The following is a 25,101-nucleotide window of genomic DNA, read 5'->3' as shown; positions in this document are numbered from 1 at the left end:
TGATTCTAAAGCACTTTCATCATCCTAACATGCTTGCATTTAGAAAACGCCGCCGAAACTGGAAATCAATTTAATGAAATACTGAACTGCTACGAACGGATCACTTCTTTAAACGGTTGCAACGCCGAAAGTTAACAATTTGGAAAACACGTAATTTAGTAATTAAATAATAAATTCTAGCTCTAACTTGATAAAACACAAAGGTGTGAAGAGTAATCTTTTAGCAAGAAAATCAAATCTTGATACGAAAAGGCGTAAGACCTTTTCAATAAGTGTAGGACTAAAGAATAGACAAATTAAAAATTTCTATTAGGTAAATTTGCGAGACAAAAGCTCTTTAGAAAAGGTTGAGATTAAAAGAATTAAAAGCTTTTTACTAAACTTGCTAGCAAAAATTTGAAGTCCATTTTACAGTAACCACTAGTGGTGGTCAAAGTTTGATGCATCTTATATAAAATTCGTAGTCGATTCACTTGGTTTTCTAGAAGGAATATACTGTTTTAGCCTTTGAAACGGTACGTAGCGGTGATTTAACTTTATCCAAAACCTCTTTGGTAGAAGCATTTACGTAACTTTTCACGTCACAATTTGAACAAATAGTATTGACTGTATCTTTTGTGCAATTTTAACAGTTCTATCTGTGAATCAATATTATTTAATTAAACTTACTGAATAAGTTTCCTTTAGTAGTTCAGAATAAAACACTAAAAATTATTAGTCGAAAATATTTATTTAATGAAAAGTCAGTTGTGCCTACAATTATTGCGTAAAATTTTAAAAACGTACAAAAATATTAAAACTGGTAACATCACATTTAAAATCACTTATCAAACCTTAACATACTACAAAGGCATCGGTTGTGGAGAAAAAGGCGAGAAGAACATAGTTGACGGAGTCATAGCGGCGTTCAAGAAACTAAGATGTGAAGAATCGAACGCTCCCACTGGAGTTGCATAATTGCTGGGCGTAAAATTCGGTGGGAAAAACATCTGCGGCATGGTGTGAGGTGTCACTGGAGCAATAGGTGTAACATTAGCACACAGCAAATTTGGAGCACTTGGGGTTAAAGTATTTGAAGATTTCCTCAAGTGCCCTTCTCCACTGGCAAAATTTGGAGCCAGCTGAAAAACTGGCGAATTCGTAGTTTGGTTGATTACAAAGAAGGGAACGTTCGGTTGCTGCTTTTTGAGAGCAATATCGAGCTTCCTGTGCCTTGATTGCGCGATGTCTGAGGCCGTTTTCCCCAAACAGTTTTTCAACGACAGGTCGGCGTTAGATAACATTAACATTTTCATGGCCTTGTTGTTGGCCAAAGCGGCCGCAAACATCGCCGGAGTGATTCCTAAAAATTCGATAAAATCAACAAAATGCAAAAAATGCACTTTTTACCTGTCAATGGTGTGGCGGCGTTCGGGTCAAAATGGCGCTCCAGTAAATACTTGAAAATGTGATCGTGTCCGAATAAAAGAGCCAAAGAAACCGGAGAAATGGTTTTGTGCAAACTTTGTCTTGATATGCCCCCACAAAGGAGGTGGTTTAAAAGGCGCTCGACCATGTCGAGGTCGCCACTTGCCACACTCATTGCAAACACATTCAGGCCTACAATTTTGCATGAGGGTTCAGTTTTTGTGATTAAATCTTACCAAAATTATTTTTTTTACTGGCGTCTGCCCCATGACACAAAAGCAAGTCCACTGCCTTTGCTTGCGAGTTTTTGACCGCCATCATCAGCGGAGTCCATCCAAGATAATTCTCAGGGTCAAGTTTCTGTTTTTTCGTCACTATTTTTTCAAGTTCTTCTAAATTATCCAAAGCCGCAGCGTAATGGAGCTTGGTATTTTTGTCTTCGTCAACTATGACCACTTTATTTTTTCTTATAAACTCTTCGTTTGAGGCCATCTTCAATACTGAACTACTCCGACCTCCACACAGGTCTGATCATATCGGGATTTTTTGCCAATGATAATTTCTTTTGACCACCAATATTTTAACAACTTAATTTTTAATATATTGTCTCATACGCAGAAATCGGGTTATTTTGTTATTAACTAATATTCCGTAGCAAAAATTATGTTACGAAAAGAATTATGTTTCAATACTGTCGAGTCAGCTTCTCGAAACATAATAAAAACGCGGAATATTAGGGAGTCCAGTTTAGTGATACCCAGAGTGACATGTGCCCCACAACAAATTAAGTACGCATTCTCATCAAATCTAGTCATTTTCTGTAAATAAACCTTTTTATACAAAACCACCCACATGACTTTTGATCCCACCCTGTGACATATGGTGGAGGCGCCGTTGTGAAATATGGTGGAGGCGCCGTTGTGACATATGGTGGAGGCGCCCTTAAGTTCTCGGAAAAACAAATCGTTATATTTGTTGATAAAGAAAACCTTAGAAGAAGCCCTTAAGGTAATGAGGACCCCGACTCTAGAAAAATTTTGGGAGGGAAAGAAGAAAGGTTTTCATGAGGAAAAAATGCGTTTACGTTTTTTGAAATTATAAGCTTTTAGAATGCAACTTTAGGAAATTTAAAAATTGTAAAGAGCATGGTTGAATTCAAAGATAAGAAGAGATCAGAGAAAATTTTAGGCGGAAGAACTACGAAAATTGGAGTTGCCCGTAAGTTAGGACACAGGAGGTACTTGTGGTGAGGAGGTACTGCTGAGGGCCTAAGTGGCCGAAGAGGAAGCCGGGAGATAGATAAATGGTTCAAAAAACGTAAGTTTAGAAATCAGCATAAATGAAAAAACATTAATTAAGTCGTTTGTTTTTATAGTTCAAAAGTGTTTTTAAGACATTTATAATAATGTTAGTTTGAAAAATTTTACACTCATCGTCATTAGCTAGAATAATATTTGAGTTTTTTTTACTATTACTCTGGTAATATGGCTTTAAAGGTTGGGAAATTCGTCATTGCCTCTTTTGGGCGGGAGTTGCGCCGTTCCATGCACATGTGTAGGTGCATACATAAATGCTGGCTAAATTTGTTGCATGTCAATGACACGGAATCCAGTAATCTTTGATTCCCTCCAAAGATTTATTCCGTTTATGCTGTGGCTGTTTTTGTAAAGATTTCTCGGAAATTTTTGATAGTCGAATGAAAAATTCACTGTCTGCGGGATAATTAATTATGAGAGTTGAGTTAAACTGCCGTCTTAAACGGCCCCCGTCGACAATTTGTCATATCATCTCACACATTTGTCGAAATAACATTACGAAAGTCGCGTTAACCGTGGGCATAAATCAAATTCACCGCTCAACTTACTAAATAAATCAATTACTATACAAACAAGAAATAAAACCGATGAGCATCGATCGCCTCTTTGTTACTATTAATTATATTAGACGAAGAGAGAGATCCCCTGCTGCGATTGCAACAACAGGAGGTCTCGAGTGTGGGCATCGTCAACGTCATACATAACTTCGACTTTTGATACATGATAGAGACAAAACACGACAAGCTGCAGTGTTCTTGCTTATTTTGAGACGCTGTCTGCCCTTCGTCTTTGTATCAGTTCGAAAAATCAATAACTAATGAGACCTCGTCATAAGTTAAGTTGTTAAGTGGGATTACGGGGAGGCGATAAAGAAGAGCACAGTAAAACAGTAGTAGCCACCACGTGAATATCTCTGAAATCATCTCACCGATTTAAGAGTTGCTGTGCAAGATAATTTTCTTTTGAAACGTAGACTTCATGTTGCGATCGTCCGTGAGCGTGATGGGAAGCTGCGCGACAGGAGTCCATCTTTTATTGCCTTTACACTCTGTTTTATTCTCTATTTTGAATACAAATCGGTCTCGTACAAAAACCGAGTCATGTTCTCTTTTAAAAACCGCAAGCTAACTCGTAAATTGGAGATATTACTTTTTGTCGACAATTTCTTTAATGATATGCCAGGACAATCTGTATTAACGTTTTATGAAGCCTTAATTCATATTTCATGTTTCGTATTATCTTTGTTTAGATGCCTAATAACATTCCGGCGCTATTTTATATTCTCAGAAAGCCATTCATCCAGCGCTTCAAATATAAATCTTGCTATTATGGTCGTATTGACCGCATGTTCACTCTTTTATATCCTTTCTAATGTAAATGAGTATTGGACAGTGGACACATTTTACATCCTAATTCCTTGAATCCCGTTATGTATTTATCTCGGACTCTTACTAATCAAGCCCACATAAGTAATTCGCAATTTTTCACACAACGTAGGTAACTTTACAGAACTGAAGTCCATTTGAAAGTTTCTACGCGTTCATCAATCAATATTAAGTTGGGTATATTCGTAAGTTGGAGAATGTGTTTAGACCAGCCTAACTGGCTAATGTTTCATTTCTGACAGTAATTCCTATAAATTCGTTTTAATAATCGTAATTTGCCTATAATAAATTTTTGTCAAGTAAAGCTTTACCTATCATAATTTATCGAAGAAAACATTGTGATTAGAAATTAGAAAAATAGTGTTGGGGTTACTGCACAAATGTGAAGTCCCAGAAATATTTTTATAACCCAGTTAAACTCGACTACAGTGAATTAATTAATGTTCATGTCGCATAATAAATAAGCTAGGTATCGACGAAAAGCGATAAAATAGCTAATTTATTTTAAGGTATAATAAAATGTCGTAAAAGCTAAGGATACTGAATTTTTAAGGTTTGACGGATCATAGGAGCGTTTATGTTTCTTCCGAAGACGCGGCCAATAAAGTAAAACTGTAATTAAATTTTTTTATCACCACTCAGTTTGATATATGTTTTTATAAAATACAGATGTAACTGTTATTCCGTTTCTATTAATTCAAAACGTGTGACAGCACTATAAATATTAACGAAATGATTTACATAAATTTGCAAAATTTACGCACACAACGTTTTAATTAAAGAAAACACTTTTTAAACACGTTGCTGGAAAGGTGAGTGTTTACCGAACCAACTTTGTTGTTCGTACTTCAATTATGCACTTGCATTTCTCCAAATCGAATTTAAATTAGTGTTTGTTTATATTAAAATTTCATTGTGGTGTGGCTGTTTAGTTTAATTTATGATCACAACAGTGAACATTTTGATGGAAGTGAATTTTTACAATTTGGCACTGAGACCTTTGCGTTCAATTACCCCTTTGCCTCCCTGCCGATAATTTATATACCTTTAACATGTGCTATCGATTTGCGGCAATAAATAGGCGGATTCTTTTCAAACTGCGCTGAAAAATTGCCCATAAATTTGTGCAGGAATGATCCGGTTGAATTAGTGCTGTTCCAAATTGATCGCCGATAACATTTGCTGGTTCGGTTCTACGCACTGCCAAATATCATCGCACCAGTTTTCCCGATTTCTGTTTTCCTCCGTGTAATGTGAAAAATGGCTCTAGGAGAACCGCAGTGGTAAACCCGACCAGAAAAGCAATCCTCATAATGGATCGGGACTAACTTTAACCGCTTTAAATAATAACTAAAGGTTGTTCCCCACGGACGGTCATTAACATACCAACGCTTGCAATTACAGCCGTATATTGTCACCAGGATTTGTCTAGAAAGCTATTCAAAAACACCTGCTTCGCATGTAATGTTGCAATTAATTAGAGGTATGCATATTTGCATACAATCTCGCTCGTAATGAATTATTTAATTGTGAAGCGTATCTTTGTTGTCAGGACATTCCGATGCAACGAAAGCTCGAAAAATTGTTTAGGTGGACGTCATTCTTCCGCCAAAAGCCACACTTTGATTAGAAAGCAATCCGTTATCGCACTTTACTCCTCCACTTCTTTTTATCGCGGATTAAATCTGACTACCGCACTGTTTCCCCGTTCAATAATTTTTCGGAAATTAAATTCGTTTTTCTCTTTCGGGCAGAATTTTAATGGGAAATCGTTTTCATCGATTACTTAATTACAGGAGTTAAGACTTGTTGAATAAACAGAGGACAACCTTTTCAGCTTAGCCATCTGAGGTTATCTTTGACTTGATGTGGGTTTCTCCTGTCCTGTTTGTCCACAGATACGACAAATAGATACACAAATCTGCCCTTCACAACCATTACACAAACAAAGAGGGTCTTCAGGAGATTAAAATATTATTATAGTTACATGCGAATGCCACGATTCCAAAACAATTTAGGAGAAGTGGTGTAATTAGGTGTATTGTTGTACTATGCACTAACATAATGATATCATGATAATTAAATAGAAATAATTGGCCTTAATGCTAAATGAAAGCATTATTTTTAGAACGTAAATTAATATAACGCTATTATTTAAAATTTCCATACTGGCAATATTGGAAGTTGCGTGATCAAGGCACAGTTTTTGCTTTTTTAACCATGCTATTTATTATGCAAGAATATTAAAATTTATAAATTTCACCGATCAATAACTAATTTACCAAAGCTCGTGATTTAAAATAAAAGTACAGTACCGTGAGTAGCTTAAACCACATACACATTAAATATGTGTTTCATGAATTTTGATTTACATTTACTCGGAAATGGTTCAGATTAAATTTCAGCTAACCATTATAATTTTATTATTATGTCTTTCTCAAAACCTCCTTAATATCTTATCGAGGGTAATAAAACCATAATGGGCCGACGAATACAGAATTTAAAGCAGTAAAAACTACTAATTAGAAATAAAACACACTCACATTGTTGTAAAATTTCGTGTGGTCGTGTGATCGTGAAATTAACGATCAGTTCGACCTATCAACGCTTTAGAGACAATTTACTTGACATAATGCAATGAAAAACACAACGCACTCAATGATGAAAGCAAAACAACATTTAAAAGGGTAAAACGGGGAATAAAGCAGGATTAAAACATTAGTGTTCTGTTAGTTTTGACAGAAGGGAGCATTACACATAAGCCATAGCGAACAGGTTTATAATCCTTTAATGGATTCAGAAAAAATTATACGACTTCACCTTTCACAAAATTAGAAAAAACCTTATACACAATGCAAGTTCTGAGTAATTATAGAATCCAGCAACATCTGGGGCCTTAAATGTTGAATAGAAATAGGATTGTTGCTTAATTCCCGATTCTGCTTGAGAAATAAAGGAGTTTAGTGGGCAGGCAGCTCGGCAAATTACAGTTCGCGGGATGAATTTATGATGAGTTGGATCAGTTATTAGATGACAGGTGTTGGGTTACCTATTTAATAGAATTAATTCGATGAAAACGCCGATGAAACGGATTTTGCACGAATTTATATCAGCCCTTAAGGTTAAACAAAAAATCACAAATTTTTGTTTTTTTGCAATATGAAAATGAATATAAGAATGAAAATAATCAGATTTGAAAAAAAAATTCAAACGACATCCAATTGTAATCGTACGTGTGAACATGTTTAACAGCCAAATTGAAACACTTGTATTGATTAAACATTATGAATACTAATACCAATGTTAGTTCAGATCTCATATTACATAATTACACACTTATGTAGGTACAGGAGCGTTCAAATACTAGAAAAAAATCATTAATTTTATTACTGTTACTTATGACAATTTTAACCAATAATTAGATTTTCATTTATTCAAAAGTGGCCACATTTTCTTCCTATTATCGCTTTCAGTCATTGAAGTCATTGCATTTTCCCGAGAGAGGCACTTACACGCCCTAAAATGAATCTGTAGCTTCATATCTCCAATCTAAGAGTGTTCCTGGTTTAGTATCGTCCTTTGCTACAACAATTTGTCCTTGGAGTAATTTGCCCTTTTTGCATTAAGAAACTGAGGGGGAATACGTAATGAGAGTAGATATAGTCAAACATGCCGAAATCAAAGTCGTTTTAGGGTTGTACTCATCAGCTATATTGCCAAAGGGAAAATCTTCCTAATGAAATTAACTTTGTGAAAAATATTTAGCCCAAAATGCACAAAATGAAGAGTAAATTAAAACTGCGAGTCACAAATAACGAACCCATGGGTAAAACGTCAATTATAGGCCTTGCACCATAAACTTCGCAAAGTACGCCCTAGCAAGCATCAACTTGATAGCAATGCTTTAGAGCAGAATTAGTCTGATTTACGGCTCTATTTACTCTGGTGAAATTATATCGAAGTCAATTTTTTGCCTGCCATGTCAAGAACTAAAAGCTGTCCAAAGGGATATAGTCGATCAGTAATATTTTATACGGGAACTGGCTGGATATTACCTAAATCATGTTTGGCCACCGGATAGCATTGTTACCGATGTCGTAAATTATTAAAGACTGGCCGTAATATATGCGCACAAGTTGATTTTGACAGGAAAACAATTTATAACAAGAACGGATAATTGAACTAGTCTGCGATCCGATACATTTGATGTTTAATAAGGCAAGTTGCAACTCAAATTCAAACAATAACTCAATTATGAAAGGTTGTAATTGATTAAATAGAGCGCGCAATCCTTGTAAGTGGACTTTTAGGAGACACAGCCATATTGTCAATTTATTACATGTCTCAGCAAATAAACAATAACTGAATTCAGTTTTCCCGACTTATAAAAAATTATTTATGTCTCTATGAATAACTTGGCGCAAAATGTTTTGATATTCAAATGTAAATAGTGTGTTGTAGCTATAGGTAGGAGAAAATAAATTTCGTTTAACATAAATCTTGATATATCCGTATTAACAAATTTTATTAACGCTAGCCCCCAGTATTTTATTACGTCTCCACAATGGAACAGGTGCACATTTTATAGAAATCCACCACACCTTGATATACACATATATTAAAATAAACACATGCAACATAATTTTTAATCTCGACAGAACCAGTTTTACTTTTAAATAAATAATTCTCTTCGAATCGCTTAAATAGAGACCTTTCCAAAACGTTCATTTATATTCTTGCTTGCAGATGACAATCGCCCTTTAATGCGACGACTGGCCACCCAGTTGATTTGATAAATGTTTTAATAAGCCATCGCATTTAAATTTTTATTATTATGTATATTTTTCGACGGTCACATTAATGCTCATTTTTATGTCGCCATGGGAGTGGAAGATTGCTATTATTGTTTATTTCTATAGTCGACGCTATCGGATATTTTTTATGCCGCTATCAAACTGAAATTACATGTTTATGGAACTAATCAAACGTTTTGTATTGTATCCTATCTGGGTATCGACATTTTATTATTTTATATGTCGCTCCTGCCGATCGGTATGCGCTGTTCGAAATTAATTTCATATTAACTCATGCAACATGAATAAAACAAAAATATTGCTCATATTTGCACACCTCCAGAGACCAAAAACTAATTTTGGACATTTCACTGACTAATTTATTATATTAAAAACGGAGTAAAATTTTTGATTTTTAGTCCTGATTATTATTATATTAAAATTTTCAGCTTCTAGTAATTAATGTTTTGAGAGATAGACACATATTTTGTATTAGTTGTTTGTAGTAATTGACTAACAGAATTGCCTTTATTTCGAAACAATACCAGAGCCGTGCATAGAATATATGAGTTTCATTTTCTAGATTCTCTTCAGGCTGAAAGCAGAGAATCGTTAACTAACTGTATTATACAAGTAAACACTAACATAATACAGTGCAGCTTTCTAGTCAAGATAAAAACTCGATAATAATTAATAACGTTATGAATTTCTGCTCGGATGTCTGAAGATAAATGAAATAATTTACCCTTTCATACGTCGTGCTGTTGAGGGTTTTATAGATTCAGATATTAGAATATTATTAAAATGAGTGGCTGTTTATGTGGTGCGTGCAGACCTTTGACAGGGCATCTAGACCGCCCGTCAATCGCCCAATGCAAAAACCTAGCCATAGTTAAGCTTCGAGAGTTAAACAATTTCTCACGCAGCAGTTATTGAATTAGCAAGTTTCCTGACAAATGCACGCAAGTCCTTAACCCATCGTTCTCCACATTCACTTCGGTTTTAGATTAATCCTTCAAGAACGCAACCACGTGCGAACGAAACAACCTTGGGAATGATACAGTTGGGGGATCAAGCGATCGAACGAGGATATGGAGAAAATACATTAGGAAAATTAGGTGACAGGGCTTAACGCAAGTGATACACTAAACTTGATAACGAAGACATGTTTCGGGGATTTATCGCACCGAAGCTCGATAAATTAGCTAAAATATAAATACTCCAAAATTTTCATCAAAAGTTAGATTGCGCCAAACAGAAAATTAGATCACTAGAGAAGTGTTTTCCTTATTTTCGCAACTTATCCTTTCAGGATGTAAGAAAATGAGAAACCAAGTAAGCGTTAGAAAAAATAATTTAATAAGACTTCTTCAACAACATCACGCAATTTTTCTTCAACATTCTTATCATTCTCTGAAATTTGCAAGTGTCCGTTCCTCTGCGCCTACGAGATAAAGACATTATTAAGCGATTAGAGGTCTAATTTTAAAACGAAATTAGCTCCTATCTCTTAATGACCCTTCTAAAAACGATGAATTATGGAAGAACACGTTTAATTTAAGGGACGCTTCCTCCAAGTTGTTAATTTCACACTTTCTCGCTTATTTGGTTACCATCAATGCAAACCAAGCCCAAGTTCATTACCACCGAAAATAATGCGATCCGCTGAACAATCCTGATAATTACTAACATAACTTGAAGATAACAGCAGGATAATATATTGTAATACAGGCTGAATATTTTAGAGCATTTAACAATGATTATAGTACTTAATTGCAAGAAACATTTTTTTGAACTATGGTTTTGCGAATCTTATTAAAATAGTTCTCTCGGCAAGTTTTTGTTAGAGCGACCATACTTTGCCTATTATAGAAGTGGATTATTTCACCAAGACAGGTTGTTCATGTACCTAATAACGAAGATAACGAGCAAATATAATAAAGTGCATTCCTTTTATTTTACACATATTTCGTACTCTACTTGTTTTGCAAAAAGATGCCAATATACATAACTTAGGACAATTTACATTGAAACTGACTTTACTAAACCAAAAATTATTTCTGAGAAATTGTGCTAGGCTACCGATTTTTGCATTTTTTATTACCATTCCTCAGTCACCGTTTTTCAAGAATTTCCAGTAAAATCGATAGTCGTCGCTTGTAAAATCCTCGTGATTTGATAAAAAGAATTAAAGTTCTAAAACAAACTATGGAAGAAACTTAGAAAATCCAATCTCCAATTTTATTGTAACTGTAAAGTAGTTTATCCGTCAAAAATTGGAAATCAGCACGTGTGACAACAACCTTGCAAAGATCTTTCGTTTTCTTTTTAAATAAAATAAATATTGGTAGGTATGTATCTTTTTACTTTTCGACTGATTCGTTGAAGATTTTGAATAGAGGATTAGTTGTTTGTTTAAATGTGGTGATTAAGGAGATAAAATTGAAACATGCGAGTGAGCGAATGAATAAAAATCTCGAACCCACCCTTAAAATTATATCTATTCAAAGCCATCTTTTGTGGGGCTTCCCCTTAGTTGCTGCGAAGCGTGCCGAACCATCATGATAATATTTGCAAGCACACGTGCGTACACATTATACATTCATATCTAATCAAAAATATTGTGGTATCGGAAATTTTAATTCATTAACCTTATCCCTACGTTTCTTTGTGTTCTGAATTAAAACAGTCGGACACTTAACGAATTCTTGAAGAGTTCGTTGATGTTTGATACAATAGTTTTTGACATCTGCGTTGGGCTATAATAGAGGAGTACAAAAGATCCCCTTGGGAATCGCTCTGTTACGATTAAAGGTGAAGCACAGCTGCATTCATAATGCAAAATACGTCATTTGGCAACATTTATATGACGTTTCTCGTTTGTTCTATGTGGAAAATCGTTTTTCTTGCGCCAACTTTTTAACCAAATAATAAATAAGTCGTGAGGATTAATGCCTAGAACGAGTGCAGACGACATTCAGTTTCGTTTAGGGGAAGCTTGTGAGGCACACGTCCCCGAGGATCTTAAGTGCCATGAAGTTGTGTTTTTCGTCCATAATGTAACTTGCAGCCTTTTAACACGATAGCCAACTTGCGGTTTGCGTAATAATTCATGTTTTAAAACGCGTAAATTTCGCCTAGTTTCAAGGATGATTTCGCGCACAAACAACAACTAAGTAATACCTAAAGCTAATGTTGGATGCAATTTATTCCAGTAGTGCACATCGTGGAGAAATTTTCATTTCAGAAGATTGCGTTCTTGGAGTATAGCACCTGCGGGAATCCGAACTGGAACGCGGCCATTATGACATTACACGTTTCCATTCCTTCTACTCTAAACTGATTCTTTAAAATTCCCCAAAACCCTTCCCGACTTTGAACAGATCGCTGGTAATTAAAGCCGGGCAAGTCTCTTGATTCCGCGTTTTTAATTAATAATCTAATGAGAGCGGTATGTTTATCGACAAAAATTTCGTGTCATGATAAATCTTATTATAACTTAATGGTTTATTAAACATAATTAGACTGGTTCATAATTAGCGCATTCATTAATTAAAATGTATTCCACGGTTTTGTCAGCTCATGGTCCCAATCAAGCCAACACGCCGGCTCCGAACCACTTTTACACGAGTTCAGAATGCACATTGTTTTTATTTCTTTTTGATAACAATATGACGGGATATCCAGTGACGATTTTCTAAGGCTAAGCCGAGGTAATCTGGCTCGAAAAACTCAACATTGTTAACAAGTTGGCAGGGACTTTGGAGCATTGTTTAGCTCTGCGGGAGGCTGCTATACAGCTTAGTTGAACAGTTATTATAAACGCAGATTACCGAAAGATTAGTTTGACTGACTGCAACAAGATGAGCTCCACTTAAAAAATGCTGTTTTGGAGTTTGTAAAAACCGTTATAGGAAATGTAGCATTTTCCCTTGTTTTAAAATCAACAAGGTCGGAGCTTTGAATATGCTAGTAGTACACGAACCGTCATTTGCAGAGTTGACTTGTATCTTATACCGGTGAAAGAATAAAGCCATAAATTGTGCTCGTACATTCTGTCTCGTTAATTATGAAATTCGCTCAAAAAATGATGAAATATGCCCTTAAGTTTACATCAAACTATGCTTCATTAGCGCTCTTTATCAGATATTCATTAAAACGAACAGACAGCACAGAAGCTATGTTAAGCATTCGCTAAAATACAAGAAGCTTTTTCTCTCTGTCAGGCACGAAACTTCATCCCCAGGTATTTACAAGAAATACCAACTTAATATGTTTCCCTGCACTCCAACCCTCTTTTAATAGGGAACCCGACGAAAAACTAAATCGCAGAGAAAAAGATAAATAATGAAGCCGAGTGTAACTTTGTGATATATTAAATTAGCTTGTGTATATACCTACCGGCTTTTATTCTACATCGCTTCACGTTCGCTCTATTATTTCTTAACAGGCTTAGCGAATATCGCCAAGATTGCCGATATTTCAGGGGTTACACTGCTTCGAATTGCTGTAATTCCCCCCTAATTAAAAGGAGCCCAAAAGGACGACGTTTATTTTGTTAAGGAGATGAACGGCTCCATGTAATGGACTAATTAAAGCAAACGTCAGCTTCGTTAACTCGGTCGCCGAAGGGTTAACATGTTGACCGGGCCAACTATAGATTTTACGCTGCAAGTACACGGAAAATTGAAAGCCACACCGACGTCGACCAAATTAACGTGGCCAAACATGACTTCTTATTTCTGCCATTTCTGACTAAAGAAGTCATGAGTGCCCAGTGCCATTTAGTTTTATTTGCTGGCTTTAAATAGAGATGTGTGCATTCTAACAGCGGCCTAAATAGCCAAGAACGGGTGCACAATGATTCGTCGTAAATGGTAAGAATTCGTATTCGAAATGTGTGTGGCCCTGAAAGGTGGTCTATACCTGTATATCCATTCAAGTTTGCAGGTGTTTGCTTCTAGCTCATTTAGAATATATTATCCATTCATGTGAGCAAAGAAATGTTTACAAACACTGGAAAATACTTTTAAAATGCATTCAACTCCCCTTCGGAAAACAACAGCGCTTGAGACAAAATGACACAACCATAAAATTATTATTAATATGCAGGCGAGTTAATAGCCCATTAATAATATTTATCTCCTGACGGACAATAGAATGGATTTAACTTCTTTGAATACTTGAGCGTAACACAGGATTTATAATTACAGTAATCGGACGACGTAGGTGTGTAATTATAGGCGAGATGTGTATTATTAAATTAATTGTATTTAAATAAGCTTTTTCATTAATTTTTTCGGGAAACATATGTATATTTATTGTTTCGCGCCACCTGTGTAATTACCGACACATTTTTCGAGATTAATTAAAGTGAAGTAAAATCTGGTCGCTTGAATGGCCTTCGGAGATGGATTTTAATGAACCCAACAAAAATATCGCGCTCCGTTAAACAGTTAACAGTATTGGAATAATAAAGTAGGGTATTATGCAAAGCGAAGGGTTAGTATCAATAACAAAGAACAAAAATCGACCTCTCCGTAATGCGATAGAACTACCCTTTTTGAAAAACGAGCTTGCTTTGCTGATTTCATTATCGATACTGCTCTTTGTGTCCCGATGATTAACAAGGCATGATATTAAAGTTACACTTTATTTGTTTAGCTTTCTACATATTGTTGGTGAAATTTCAAACCTTAATTTTTCGCTTAAATCTCGCCAGCAGATTGCTACTGTCACACATATCAACACAAGTGCGCCCTTAATCTTAGCAAGTAGATGGGTATTTCTGATAACAATCCATTTATTACTCGTATCAAAACTGTCAACTTCAAAAGTTGGATGATGACAAAACGTAATGTGTCCCTTGAGATTTGTTAAAATGGTAGCTTGTTACGATTATGATGAGGGCCATTAAACCACATTACATGCGGGTGTTGATTATACGCACGTTACAATGCTTATTGACGTAATTACGGCATTGTTCTTGCAAGATATATACAACCAGTGGATAATTAATCAATGTAGTGGTTGGCGAAAAAACTGTTTTCGTAATTTCCGCAATATGTTCTTGTGATTTCTATTAATAAAATTTCTCAAAGATGCTGAACTCGAACTTTTAACTGAAATAAAGACATAAATCGTGAAGTAATTCAACGCGCTCCTCGAACTCGCCCCCCACCGTGTGTCTAAATTCGAAGAAATACGAAAGAAATAAGAAAATATATCCTTATGAAAAGGCTGCTTCTTTTATATATGCTACAAAAACGTCAAATAAATCATGTGTGTTGTTAGAATGAGTAGTCATTATATTGCTTCCGTGGTCGCACATAGTGCATTGTATTACTGTCAAATTTTCCGAAGATATATTCCAAGTCCTACCATCCGGAATCACCTCTATTTCCAAATTAACAAACCAGATTCTGCCTGGGTTCGTTTTGTGTAATCGTTTCAGTTTTAATCTGGATGCTAACAAATTACAAAAATCCAATTAAAACTTAATGTACAGACTATTCAGCAAGGGTTTTGTCGGGCCGTATTCTGTTACCAACAAATATGAAAAATAAAAAATGTTTCAATTTTTGAGCTGCAGTTTGTATTTGCCAATTGGAATGGATATCACTTGCCATGTTAAATAATCGCAGCAAAAGATCCCTTAATTCTCACTAAAATTTTAAACAAAATATTCATGGTGTAGACAGCTGCATATAAAAAAGTTAATACCTTCAGTCATAATAAACGAGTAACAAAAATGAATTCAACAATTTGCGAGTCAAAAGAATAGTATAAATATGAACGCTTGTTTATTGTTGTAATTTTAATAACATAGCCATCCAGAGTATTTAATATTGCCTGCAAATTGATTGTCACGACCGCGTACAATAAAAGTCACATTTGTTGCAACAATTGTTCACAAACATATCTCTCATATTCAAAAAATTAAAATTTAATTACTTTGCTTTATAAAATTGTGCTCATTTGCCTCTATTTTCAGCCGAATACCTAGCTAATTAATAAAAGTTGCTGTTTCGAGAATTATTCTGCCATGCTTAGGAACAAATGTTGTCCACCAGAAAATTTAGGCAGTTAGAACAGACAACTACTTAATAGGAAAAACACGGTTTTAGTGAATATATTGTAATATTGATTTATGCTAACAATTTATATAACTGCATCGTGACATCAGCAATCCCGGAGGATTACAGTCGTATAATGTTGGTCGTCGATCGGATGTGTGGTGAACTGCTGGTTTGTGGTCCCACCATCGCAGATCTCGTGATTTTATCGGCACAAATCCATTACACACAGTGACCAACTAATAGTTCGCGTTTATATATTCCTCAAATGTCGGAAATGGCACCATTTTAACTCTTTATCGCGCGCAATATTAATCATTACCACGATAAAACAACTAGATAATATTAATCACCCGGACCAGGAAGAGTTCAATCAATCAGAATAAACGCATCCAAGGTTCGTCCTACAAAACTCAAAATTTCATGTCATCTCCCAGTCGAGATTGTTTGCTGACAAAGTACGAGTTACGAGTTAATGAAGTTTGTCGATAAGCGTACAAGATCACATTTGGAAGGCTTGTCTCTCGCTGTGGAACAAAACCACAAGTGTGGCTTGCTTATTAATAGAAATAACAACTGTGAAATATCCATCTTATTACATTAGAACTGGTAGCAGTAGCAATTATCGGCTGAGACGAGTACCTGTAACAAATCACAGTGATGCTTGCAACTTATGATTAGTCATGGCTGAGTAAGCCCAGCATGGTTTGTTTTAAGATAATGGGTCCAGACTTTCACACAGACTTTTCTATGTTACTGTGTCTATCATTACGAAAGAGGGTTGAACAGTCTTTGGAAGAGTTATAAACGATAATCAATCAGAAACACTACTTTTTCGACCAACAAATTTATTTTTAAATACCCTTATAACTTGACGGCAATTATCAGACTCATTAAGTCCGTTGTAATTAATTTTGTCTTTTACAAAACTCATGTATCTTTTGATTTATTAGTTATTTACGTGTTGGGTTTAATGTCACAATTTCTTTTATGAGGTTGTACATTATTAATCACTCTACCGCCAAAGATAATGGGTACTGCAGAGGTAATAATTCCTTTGTAATGTTGATACTTGGATTCATAGTACCATAGTTGTAATTATCCAACATTTATACGCATATATTGCCACTTAGTAATAAGTATTCAATTGCCAACAATGTATGCAGTCACAACAAACAGCGTGCCGTTTCGATGAGTGGAGCTAATTAAAATATAAAAATTTATTCAGTTTCCGCTTGCCAATACACAGAAACAACCTAGAAATAACACCATGAATTTATACAACTCAAATTTCAATTTATTTTATTAAATTAATTTAGCCGGGACACACAGCTTTATTATTAAAGCAGTCAGAATCATAATTGAAAATACCATAAATCCCAAAGTTGCACATTTGCATTAAAATATAATACACTAAAAGCTTTAGTTGACAATTCAGAAAGCTACATTGTTGCTGATTTTGAACAAGCGTCGTTTTTGGAATTAAAAAATGAATAAAACTGGAATTGATTTTGAAAAGATTGCCACAGTAATAACTGACCGCAAGTTTTGTTATTACGCACTTAAAATCGTATTAGGCTAACGAAAACAGCTCATTATTTGCGAAGTCTTTTAATAAAAATGGGCAGAGGGCCGTGTTAATGCAGGTAAAGTCTCATCAAAATTTAAATTTAGACCATTAACTATTCAAATTTTGTTTTAAATATGTATTTTGAAGGAACATTTTTGTTAAACATAGCTTTTTAGTATAACGGGTCAAATTGCTAGTTTTGATTATCCTTTGGACGAAATCGATCCAACTTAAGCGGATGGCAATTATATTTTGTTTAGGGTATCAATTTTGGGTAATTTACATGATTTTGTGCCTAACTCCAATGCGAGCATTAACTTTTTTGCTTTTCGTAATGTGCCATTATAAGCTCCAAGACCAATTTACAGCTGGAATTGCTTTGATTAACCACATTGCGTTTCTTGTAATTAGCTGAATGTTATTCATCCGATGGAATTTTAGAACAATGTTAATGTTTTCGATTCATTATTTAAATAACTACTGAAGTCATACTTTCTTGACTTTGTGCAACACAATCGGAATACGTAACAAGAATTTAATTCTAAGCAAACTGAGCGTGAGACGTTGAAGCTAGACTTGCTGTAGAGACGTCTTGCATTTTGTATGATTCCAGTGTTTAATTAAATATTGTTAAACTTATTTCGTTTTACGTTTGCATTTTTTTAATAATTCATCAGTGAGGTGGGGAAAATACAAAAACACATACAGAGGGAAAGGAGCTATTAAATTATGAAAATTGCCTTTTATTATTGAAAGATCTTTGTGGACTATTGTAGGCCCGTTTTAAATTCTGTACAAACAGAAAGAAAATTTGCAGGTCCAATAGACATTCGGTTCAAATATTTGTATTTCAAAGGCATATCTGTATTGCAACCCTGCTCTAAATGAAATAAAGCAGCCTCCTACAATGTTCACTTTATCTCAAGCGAAAAGTACAGCCCCAGGCTGGTCAATTTCTCAAATACCAAGATACGCCGAGAATCCGAGCGGTAAAATTCAATTTGACCCAGCACGAATACAGTATTTTTTCAAACCTACATGCCTCATAAAAGCGATGCACCATCCGCCTTCTATTGTTCAATTATCCCAGATTAATACATATATGGGTACAAACAATGGAAATAAATAGAAAAAATACAAACTACGTGCTTTCTCACGCCTACAAAACCGAGACGTCTTCAAGGGCCGTCGGACCCAACCCTTACACAAAGTACCATTTAACTGCCTACGTTCTTGGTATTTCGTTCAATTGGACGCAGTTGGCCGAGTAATTGCTTAATTATAATTTGAAATCGCCAATTATGCTCGACAGGTTTCTGGTATGACTGTTCGGTTAAGTGTGGACATGTGCACTTCGCCAAAGGAAAACTAACATGTTTCTACATCCAAGCACAATTTATCTGGTTTAGTGTGTAATTGTTTGTCTCTTATATTAGTTTATAATGTTGGGTAGCACCAGTTCACTTCGTTGTTCAGTATCGTATCGATTAAAGCTGATTCAGAATGCTACTAATTTTTTCTAATAAAGTAATTACACACATAAATTTTTAACACTTGTCGTGCCGTATGCGGTATTTTTATTGCTGATATAATGGCTTTGTTTTATGTTATCAATTTTTAATACCATAACACAAACAACATACAACCCAGCCAGGCGATAATTTACACTTCCAGATACCTGGACATTTATCGATTTTCGAGCATTTAAGTTCACTAAAACTATTTACCTACACGGAAAGTTTTTTCCAAAATTAATAAAATACAGAGGAAAATTCCTCGTGTATGGAAAATATGTAAAATATTCTGCTCTCACCAAGCACTTCTATTTTTGTTTTTATTTTTATTCTATTTCTATCTTCTAGCCTTTAGTCTCTTTACAAGTCAAGATTTTTTTGCAAGCCTTTCGGGAGTTTTCTGTAAACAAATTCATAAAGACAACCATTTCTTTCATAGAGAGCCGCGTACAAGCTTTTCCAAGCCAATTTTTTTAATAACCAATTGCAATTACCTCAAACGTCAGGTACAAGACAAATTACCTAAGCAAACTAATGAGAAATTAGCGGAGTCGGAAGACCTGTAATTGCTACAGATCAAAAGATCAAAAAAATTCAAAGGTGCCACCTTTATAAGAGGAATTAAATTAAATAGCATGAAATTTCACTAAACTGCTAAACTAACAGTAAGTAACAATTTACTGAAAACGCTAGTTAGGAATCTACATGAAGAGTTGCTTCGATTTAAAATGCTATGGTCGTGAATTATGTTGTGCTTTAATTATAAGTTCGGGTGGATAAATGAAACAATCTATTGATAAAGAGCTGTAATTTTTAAAGACCTGACTCAAATCCATTAACTGCTTTACAATACTCTAAAAAATCCAGGCTGTACAACAGAAAGTTTTTTCGAAATAGCCTTTTTATTTAGGAGTTAAAGTATAAAAATTTGCCATAATTTAGCCGGCTGATTCCACCATACGTCTGCTAATGTGGTCTGAAAGAAAATTTCCCGTCAGTCCCCTAACGTTTCCAAACGAGTTTGTAACGGAGATAGACTCGCAGAAATAATGAAACTCGCTAGGTAAGAGTAAAGTTATGAAGTCTTATGTTTCATATGTATGAAGTTTGGAAGTTTTAAAAAATTTCAAGTTGAGGTTTTAAACTTTCCGCAAAACTGACTCCGGGTCGAAGTTAAAATAGATTATAAATTGCTCTGGGTAGAGGATCCGTTAACCAAATTAATCAAGTGCGATAAATTCTCCAACGTTCGGTCATCTTTATGTGCACTTTGTAAATTCCAGACATGAATATAAACCTCTCTGGAGAATTTGTATAGATAATATTTAAATTTAAATAAGTGTGTGATTAAATACACGTTGTGAATATTAAAATATGCATGAGGCGGATAAGACAGGTACGCAGTATGTCTCTTGCAAACGCCAACAACACCTCATATGATGGCTGTCTTCATATGCAAATTAAATGCATTAACATACCGGTCGCACATTCGAAGAGCGACGGTGCAGCTAAATTACTGACCATAAACATTACTTTCCGTCATTCCTCCTTGTAAATCCGCTGGGTATCTCTCGCAAAACACACTTGTTAACTTAAAACAACAATTCTTTACTAAACAAATATGTAACGAACATGTTATTATGGAGATTTGCGAAGGTATTTGCCAAGTAGCCGTCTGCACAACAAATGTTTATGAAAATTTACTACCGGCATTTTATTTTTAATCCTCTCGTTTTTCACACACCACTGCTTGAAAATTGACAATTACAAACATGCCCCGCATTTTTATTTTAATTAAATACATATTTCACAAACTAGCCTTCAGCTCAAACTTTTGATTTACATACGCAAACACTTTGGGCAAATGTTTGCTCAAACTTTATCGAAATCAAGTGAATTTGTTATTAACCGAATTATTTCAAAGCCGGTTTTTCTCCAAATTTGTTGCTTCGCCAATGATAACAATTTCATTGTGTTAATAACAGAATCACGCTGATTGGGTGCCAATTTAATACTCGATTGCTTTGTAAATAATGCACGTGAAATAAGGCAATAATTTACAGAGCAAACCAATAAATTCGGTTATGGTTCATTACACTTGGGTATTGGGTGTTTACCAAATACTCATTTACATGTTTGGAAAAGTGATATCCCCGAAAGACGGTACAAAAGTTAGAATGGAGTGAAACTAATTACGCAGTTCGTGTGTTTATGTTCACAATAAATGTATTCTGCATCATTTTGCTAAAAGGATTTGTGGCGTCTCATTTATCCGCCGAAAAAGACGTTTAAACAAGATTGCAGGGTGCAGTGATGGCGTCATGTCATGGTCGGTAAATCGGTGTCGACTACCTTTTACTTATACTCGGGAGCATAGTCGTATTGTCTTTACTGTAAAGAGCAGGGCAAGTGGCAACGACATGGATCGTTGCCCTTCGTAAAGAAGTCGCGTGTTCCCTGCAGGATGTTTCTGTTGGATAAGACTTGTGACAGCAGCAGCTGCAATATTAAATGACAGCCTACAAACTATTACATGAATCCTGTATTAAATGTAACAATTTACTTAACGTGTGAGGATTACGGGACAATTATTTCGTATCTGGTAATTTCACTTTGTCATTTTTTGCAAAGCTTGTGTTTTCACGCGAGATTCCATCGAAAATAATCAGCGAGATGGCTTTAACAGCCAGCGTATGTTTATAAGTGTTATCAAGTATAAGCCGAGGATCAGCGAGTGCTTACCAGGTCGCCGTAAAATTTAACTACAAATAGATATTTCTTTTTATGAGTCTGTGAACGAATCGATGGAAACGGATCTCGGCACAATGAATACTTAATCTCCTATTTTCCAGATTTGAATTGAGTTTCACTTGATCTTTTCCAGCGTAAAATAAAGCGAGGCTTTGCTTTTAAGACAATACTCATTTCGAAAAGTTTCCACCGATGAAATGAAATTATTTTTCAAGTGAGCTATTGTTTTTTCGAAGGGATACTTCAATTCTTTCCCCGGTTCGAGGACTGAATTTTAAGAGTGATGGTCGCAAAAAATCGGCAAACAATCCACTTCGTTATTTTACAGTTCCATAAACAAAGTAAAATATTCTGATAACATTAAAAAGTTTATTAAGGGTACGTAGAGCGATACTTTGACGGGCTGTAAAACCCAAATAAAAAAATTTATTCAGCTTTATGTATTTATGGTAATAATGACGAGAAGTTTGAAATATTCAATTTGGCGAGCTTTTAGGAATGAAGTAGATAAAAGAATAGAATGCTTATTTATTCAGCTCCATTCTCGCAAGACGCGTACTCTCCCAGGATAAAAAATCCGGTCCAGTGTGACCCCTGGGCATTCAAAGGAGATTGGCCAGGATTCGGAGCTGGAGGGCACGAACACCGGATTCAGGCCGTTAGCGCGGCCATTATTCACGTCGAAACCGGCCCATTTCAACGCAAATCTACAATCCAACAACAACCACAGCAAATCATAGATTCGCCCGACCGCATAATAATCTAATGACACTAAACTGCTTAATAAGTTCAACATAAAGCCAGTTAATCTCGATTTAATTAGAACTTCCGAGGAGCGCACCTATCTGTTTTGGTTTCTGGATCCCAAGATTTATTCCGGACCAGAATGAAATACGTATCAGCAAATTGTGTGAAGTTGGATTGCTGTCCGCCAATAAACTCTCGGTAAGATTACCTGACCTCTCGGTCCGAATCGTTTACATATATTATCCAAGTATTGATTCGGACCAATACGATAAATTGAAAACGCGCCGCCACTTTTTCACTGTCTAAATGGATAGGCCTCGAGGGTCCGATCGCGGCCCAGAGTGCATTTCCAGATCAAGTCCGCTCAAAATAATATCATTCCGAAAATTCCAACACGTCAAAGAATAAAACACCATCGTCTCACACATTATTCATAAAACTTGCACTTGCAACAAATCATTTCTGACCTCATCATATGGCTTAACAAAAGCTGAACGACGAGATACGGGATTTCAGCCGTGTAAGTTCATGAGTTCACCACTCGTGGCCAAGGCGCTACTGCTCTTCTATAATTCACTCCAGACACTTAAAATACATGCATTTATAGACAAAGACTGTGCAAACCCTTGAAGATCCAATTTACTAATACCACTAAAAATAGCTTCGCTGATTGAAATTATATTAGCAATAGAAGATAAACTTTGAACCTAAATTTTTAAACTTCGACTTTTAAAAGTGCCACAATTTACCTGTACCATAATTCTCACCTAATTTTTGTAAGAAGAGATCAGAAAATTTAACGAATTTGGCGTTAGGTTGCAACTTTACAACCTGAGCCATTCGAGAAGAGGGTAAATACCTACCAAAAATGTTGCAGCTTTCGAAGCTTTCCGTATTGCGCTTGCAGAAATTTCTACCTTTTAATTTTATTAAAAAACGAATCCGTTTTATAGTTTTTCTATTATTTAAATCGTTTTAATATTCAATTGGCTAGGCTTTAAGTTTGAAGTAAAATTTTGCCTAGAACAACCTGTCTATGTCTATAAGAAATTGTATATTATGTATGGTTTCTTAATTCGACTGAAACTAGTTTTTGGACCAATAGAATAAAAAACCAGTTGTCGCTTCCGTGAAATTGAGTTTTCCTGACATATAGGTTATTTGATACTACATATATTTGATTTATCACTTCTTCGCTCTAAAATATTGTGTTTCAAGCGCTGGGTATAGTTTTTTATCCTTTAGAATATTTTAACATAAATCATAAATATGCAAGACCAAAAAACATGAATCCCAATTAAAGAAACTAACTAATAGATCTTATTGTAAGAACCGTGGGAACTATTGTGTTTAGCAATAATGTAAAGCACTGACTTGAGCAAATGATACAGTATGACTAAATAAATTAGTGATATCGTTGGCTTGATCCTGTGAAATCGATTTCGAATCAGGAACAAGTGGTAGTTGTCTTGGATCCAAGAAGCACAGACTGTACGCAAATTTTGATTAGGAATTTAGTGGAAGCACCGAAAATTTAGAATAAAGGTCGGGGTGACAAAAGGATTAATCTGATGAAACAGTTCGACGTGTTCTCCGCAAAACGTATTTAGAATAAATCTGTAGGAACGTACACTCCAAAACAAATTAATTCGGAACATGCTTTGGGGTTTAATTGAGAAAACTAAGGAAGAAGTGGAGCTTGAGAAGCACAAAATAGATTTAAAGAAGCTGAACAGAATTTTACGTGTTTTTCGTTCAAGGGTGGATTATTTGCTTAAATGCTTTATTAAACCGACATAATTTAGGCGAAAGGGTTTGTTCTTGGTGCAGGTGTGTTCGAAAAAATTGTTTTAAAAAATTAGCAAAGTTAAAAAGCTTTGTCTCTCGATTCGATTAAAATTCACGCCTCATCCTTAATGAGCCATAACTCGATTAATTTTGTGTAATACCGCCTCCCCACCTGCACCACTCCAATTAAATTTGTCAGTTTGCGCAGGTTAAATTAATCCTCAAATTATAATAAATAATATCTGATGATGCAGTGAAATTACACTTGGGGTCCTGGGTTTGCCTCAGTTCACGATCTTATTATATGGAACGGTACACAATACCACAGTGTATTGCAGCCTGTTTCATAAATCATGGCGACAATTAAATCAGTTAGACTATGGTTAAACGCCGTCAACTTTAGCCGGGTCACCTGGACTATAAGCTATACATCACCAACGAGGAGAACCCCTGCGTTGGCTGAAGGGAGATGAGCAGGGTTCCGCTTCACGTTATTGTCACAATGCAGCCTTTCAACGCAAAATGAATACGCAACTTCTTTTCTACACGAGCCGAAATAAATCTCGAATTAAATTTGTCACCAAATCGACTCGAGCAATAATTACGACAACAAATATCGGCCAAACAGCAGCAGTTTGTCTACTGAAAATAATATTTGTGTTTAATTTTGTTCCTAATCGAGAAACACAATAACGAAGAAGAGGAAAATTATTAAACACTTGATAAGAATTATGCAAATTTGCTAAATCGTTAC

At 35.3% G+C, this 25,101-nt stretch overlaps 1 protein-coding gene across 1 annotated transcript; it reads right to left on the bottom strand.

Annotated features, from left to right (window-relative positions):
• Positions 1-711: 711 nt before the first annotated feature.
• LOC663512 (ankyrin repeat and SAM domain-containing protein 6) lies at positions 712-1,932 on the bottom strand. The gene is made up of 3 exons (XM_969552.5): positions 1,644-1,932; positions 1,390-1,599; positions 712-1,342 (listed from the first exon to the last, which is right to left on the bottom strand). Exons 1-3 carry the CDS (start codon positions 1,897-1,899, stop codon positions 843-845), a joined length of 966 nt encoding a protein of 321 aa, XP_974645.2. The 5' UTR covers positions 1,900-1,932; the 3' UTR covers positions 712-842.
• Between the last annotated feature and the right edge of the window lie 23,169 nt (positions 1,933-25,101).

Source organism: Tribolium castaneum, chromosome 5 (assembly GCF_031307605.1).
Source record: "Tribolium castaneum strain GA2 chromosome 5, icTriCast1.1, whole genome shotgun sequence".
Taxonomy (NCBI): domain Eukaryota; kingdom Metazoa; phylum Arthropoda; class Insecta; order Coleoptera; family Tenebrionidae; genus Tribolium; species Tribolium castaneum.
The sequence above is the reverse complement of the archived record's forward strand: the minus strand, read 5'-3'. Positions and strand labels throughout refer to the sequence as shown.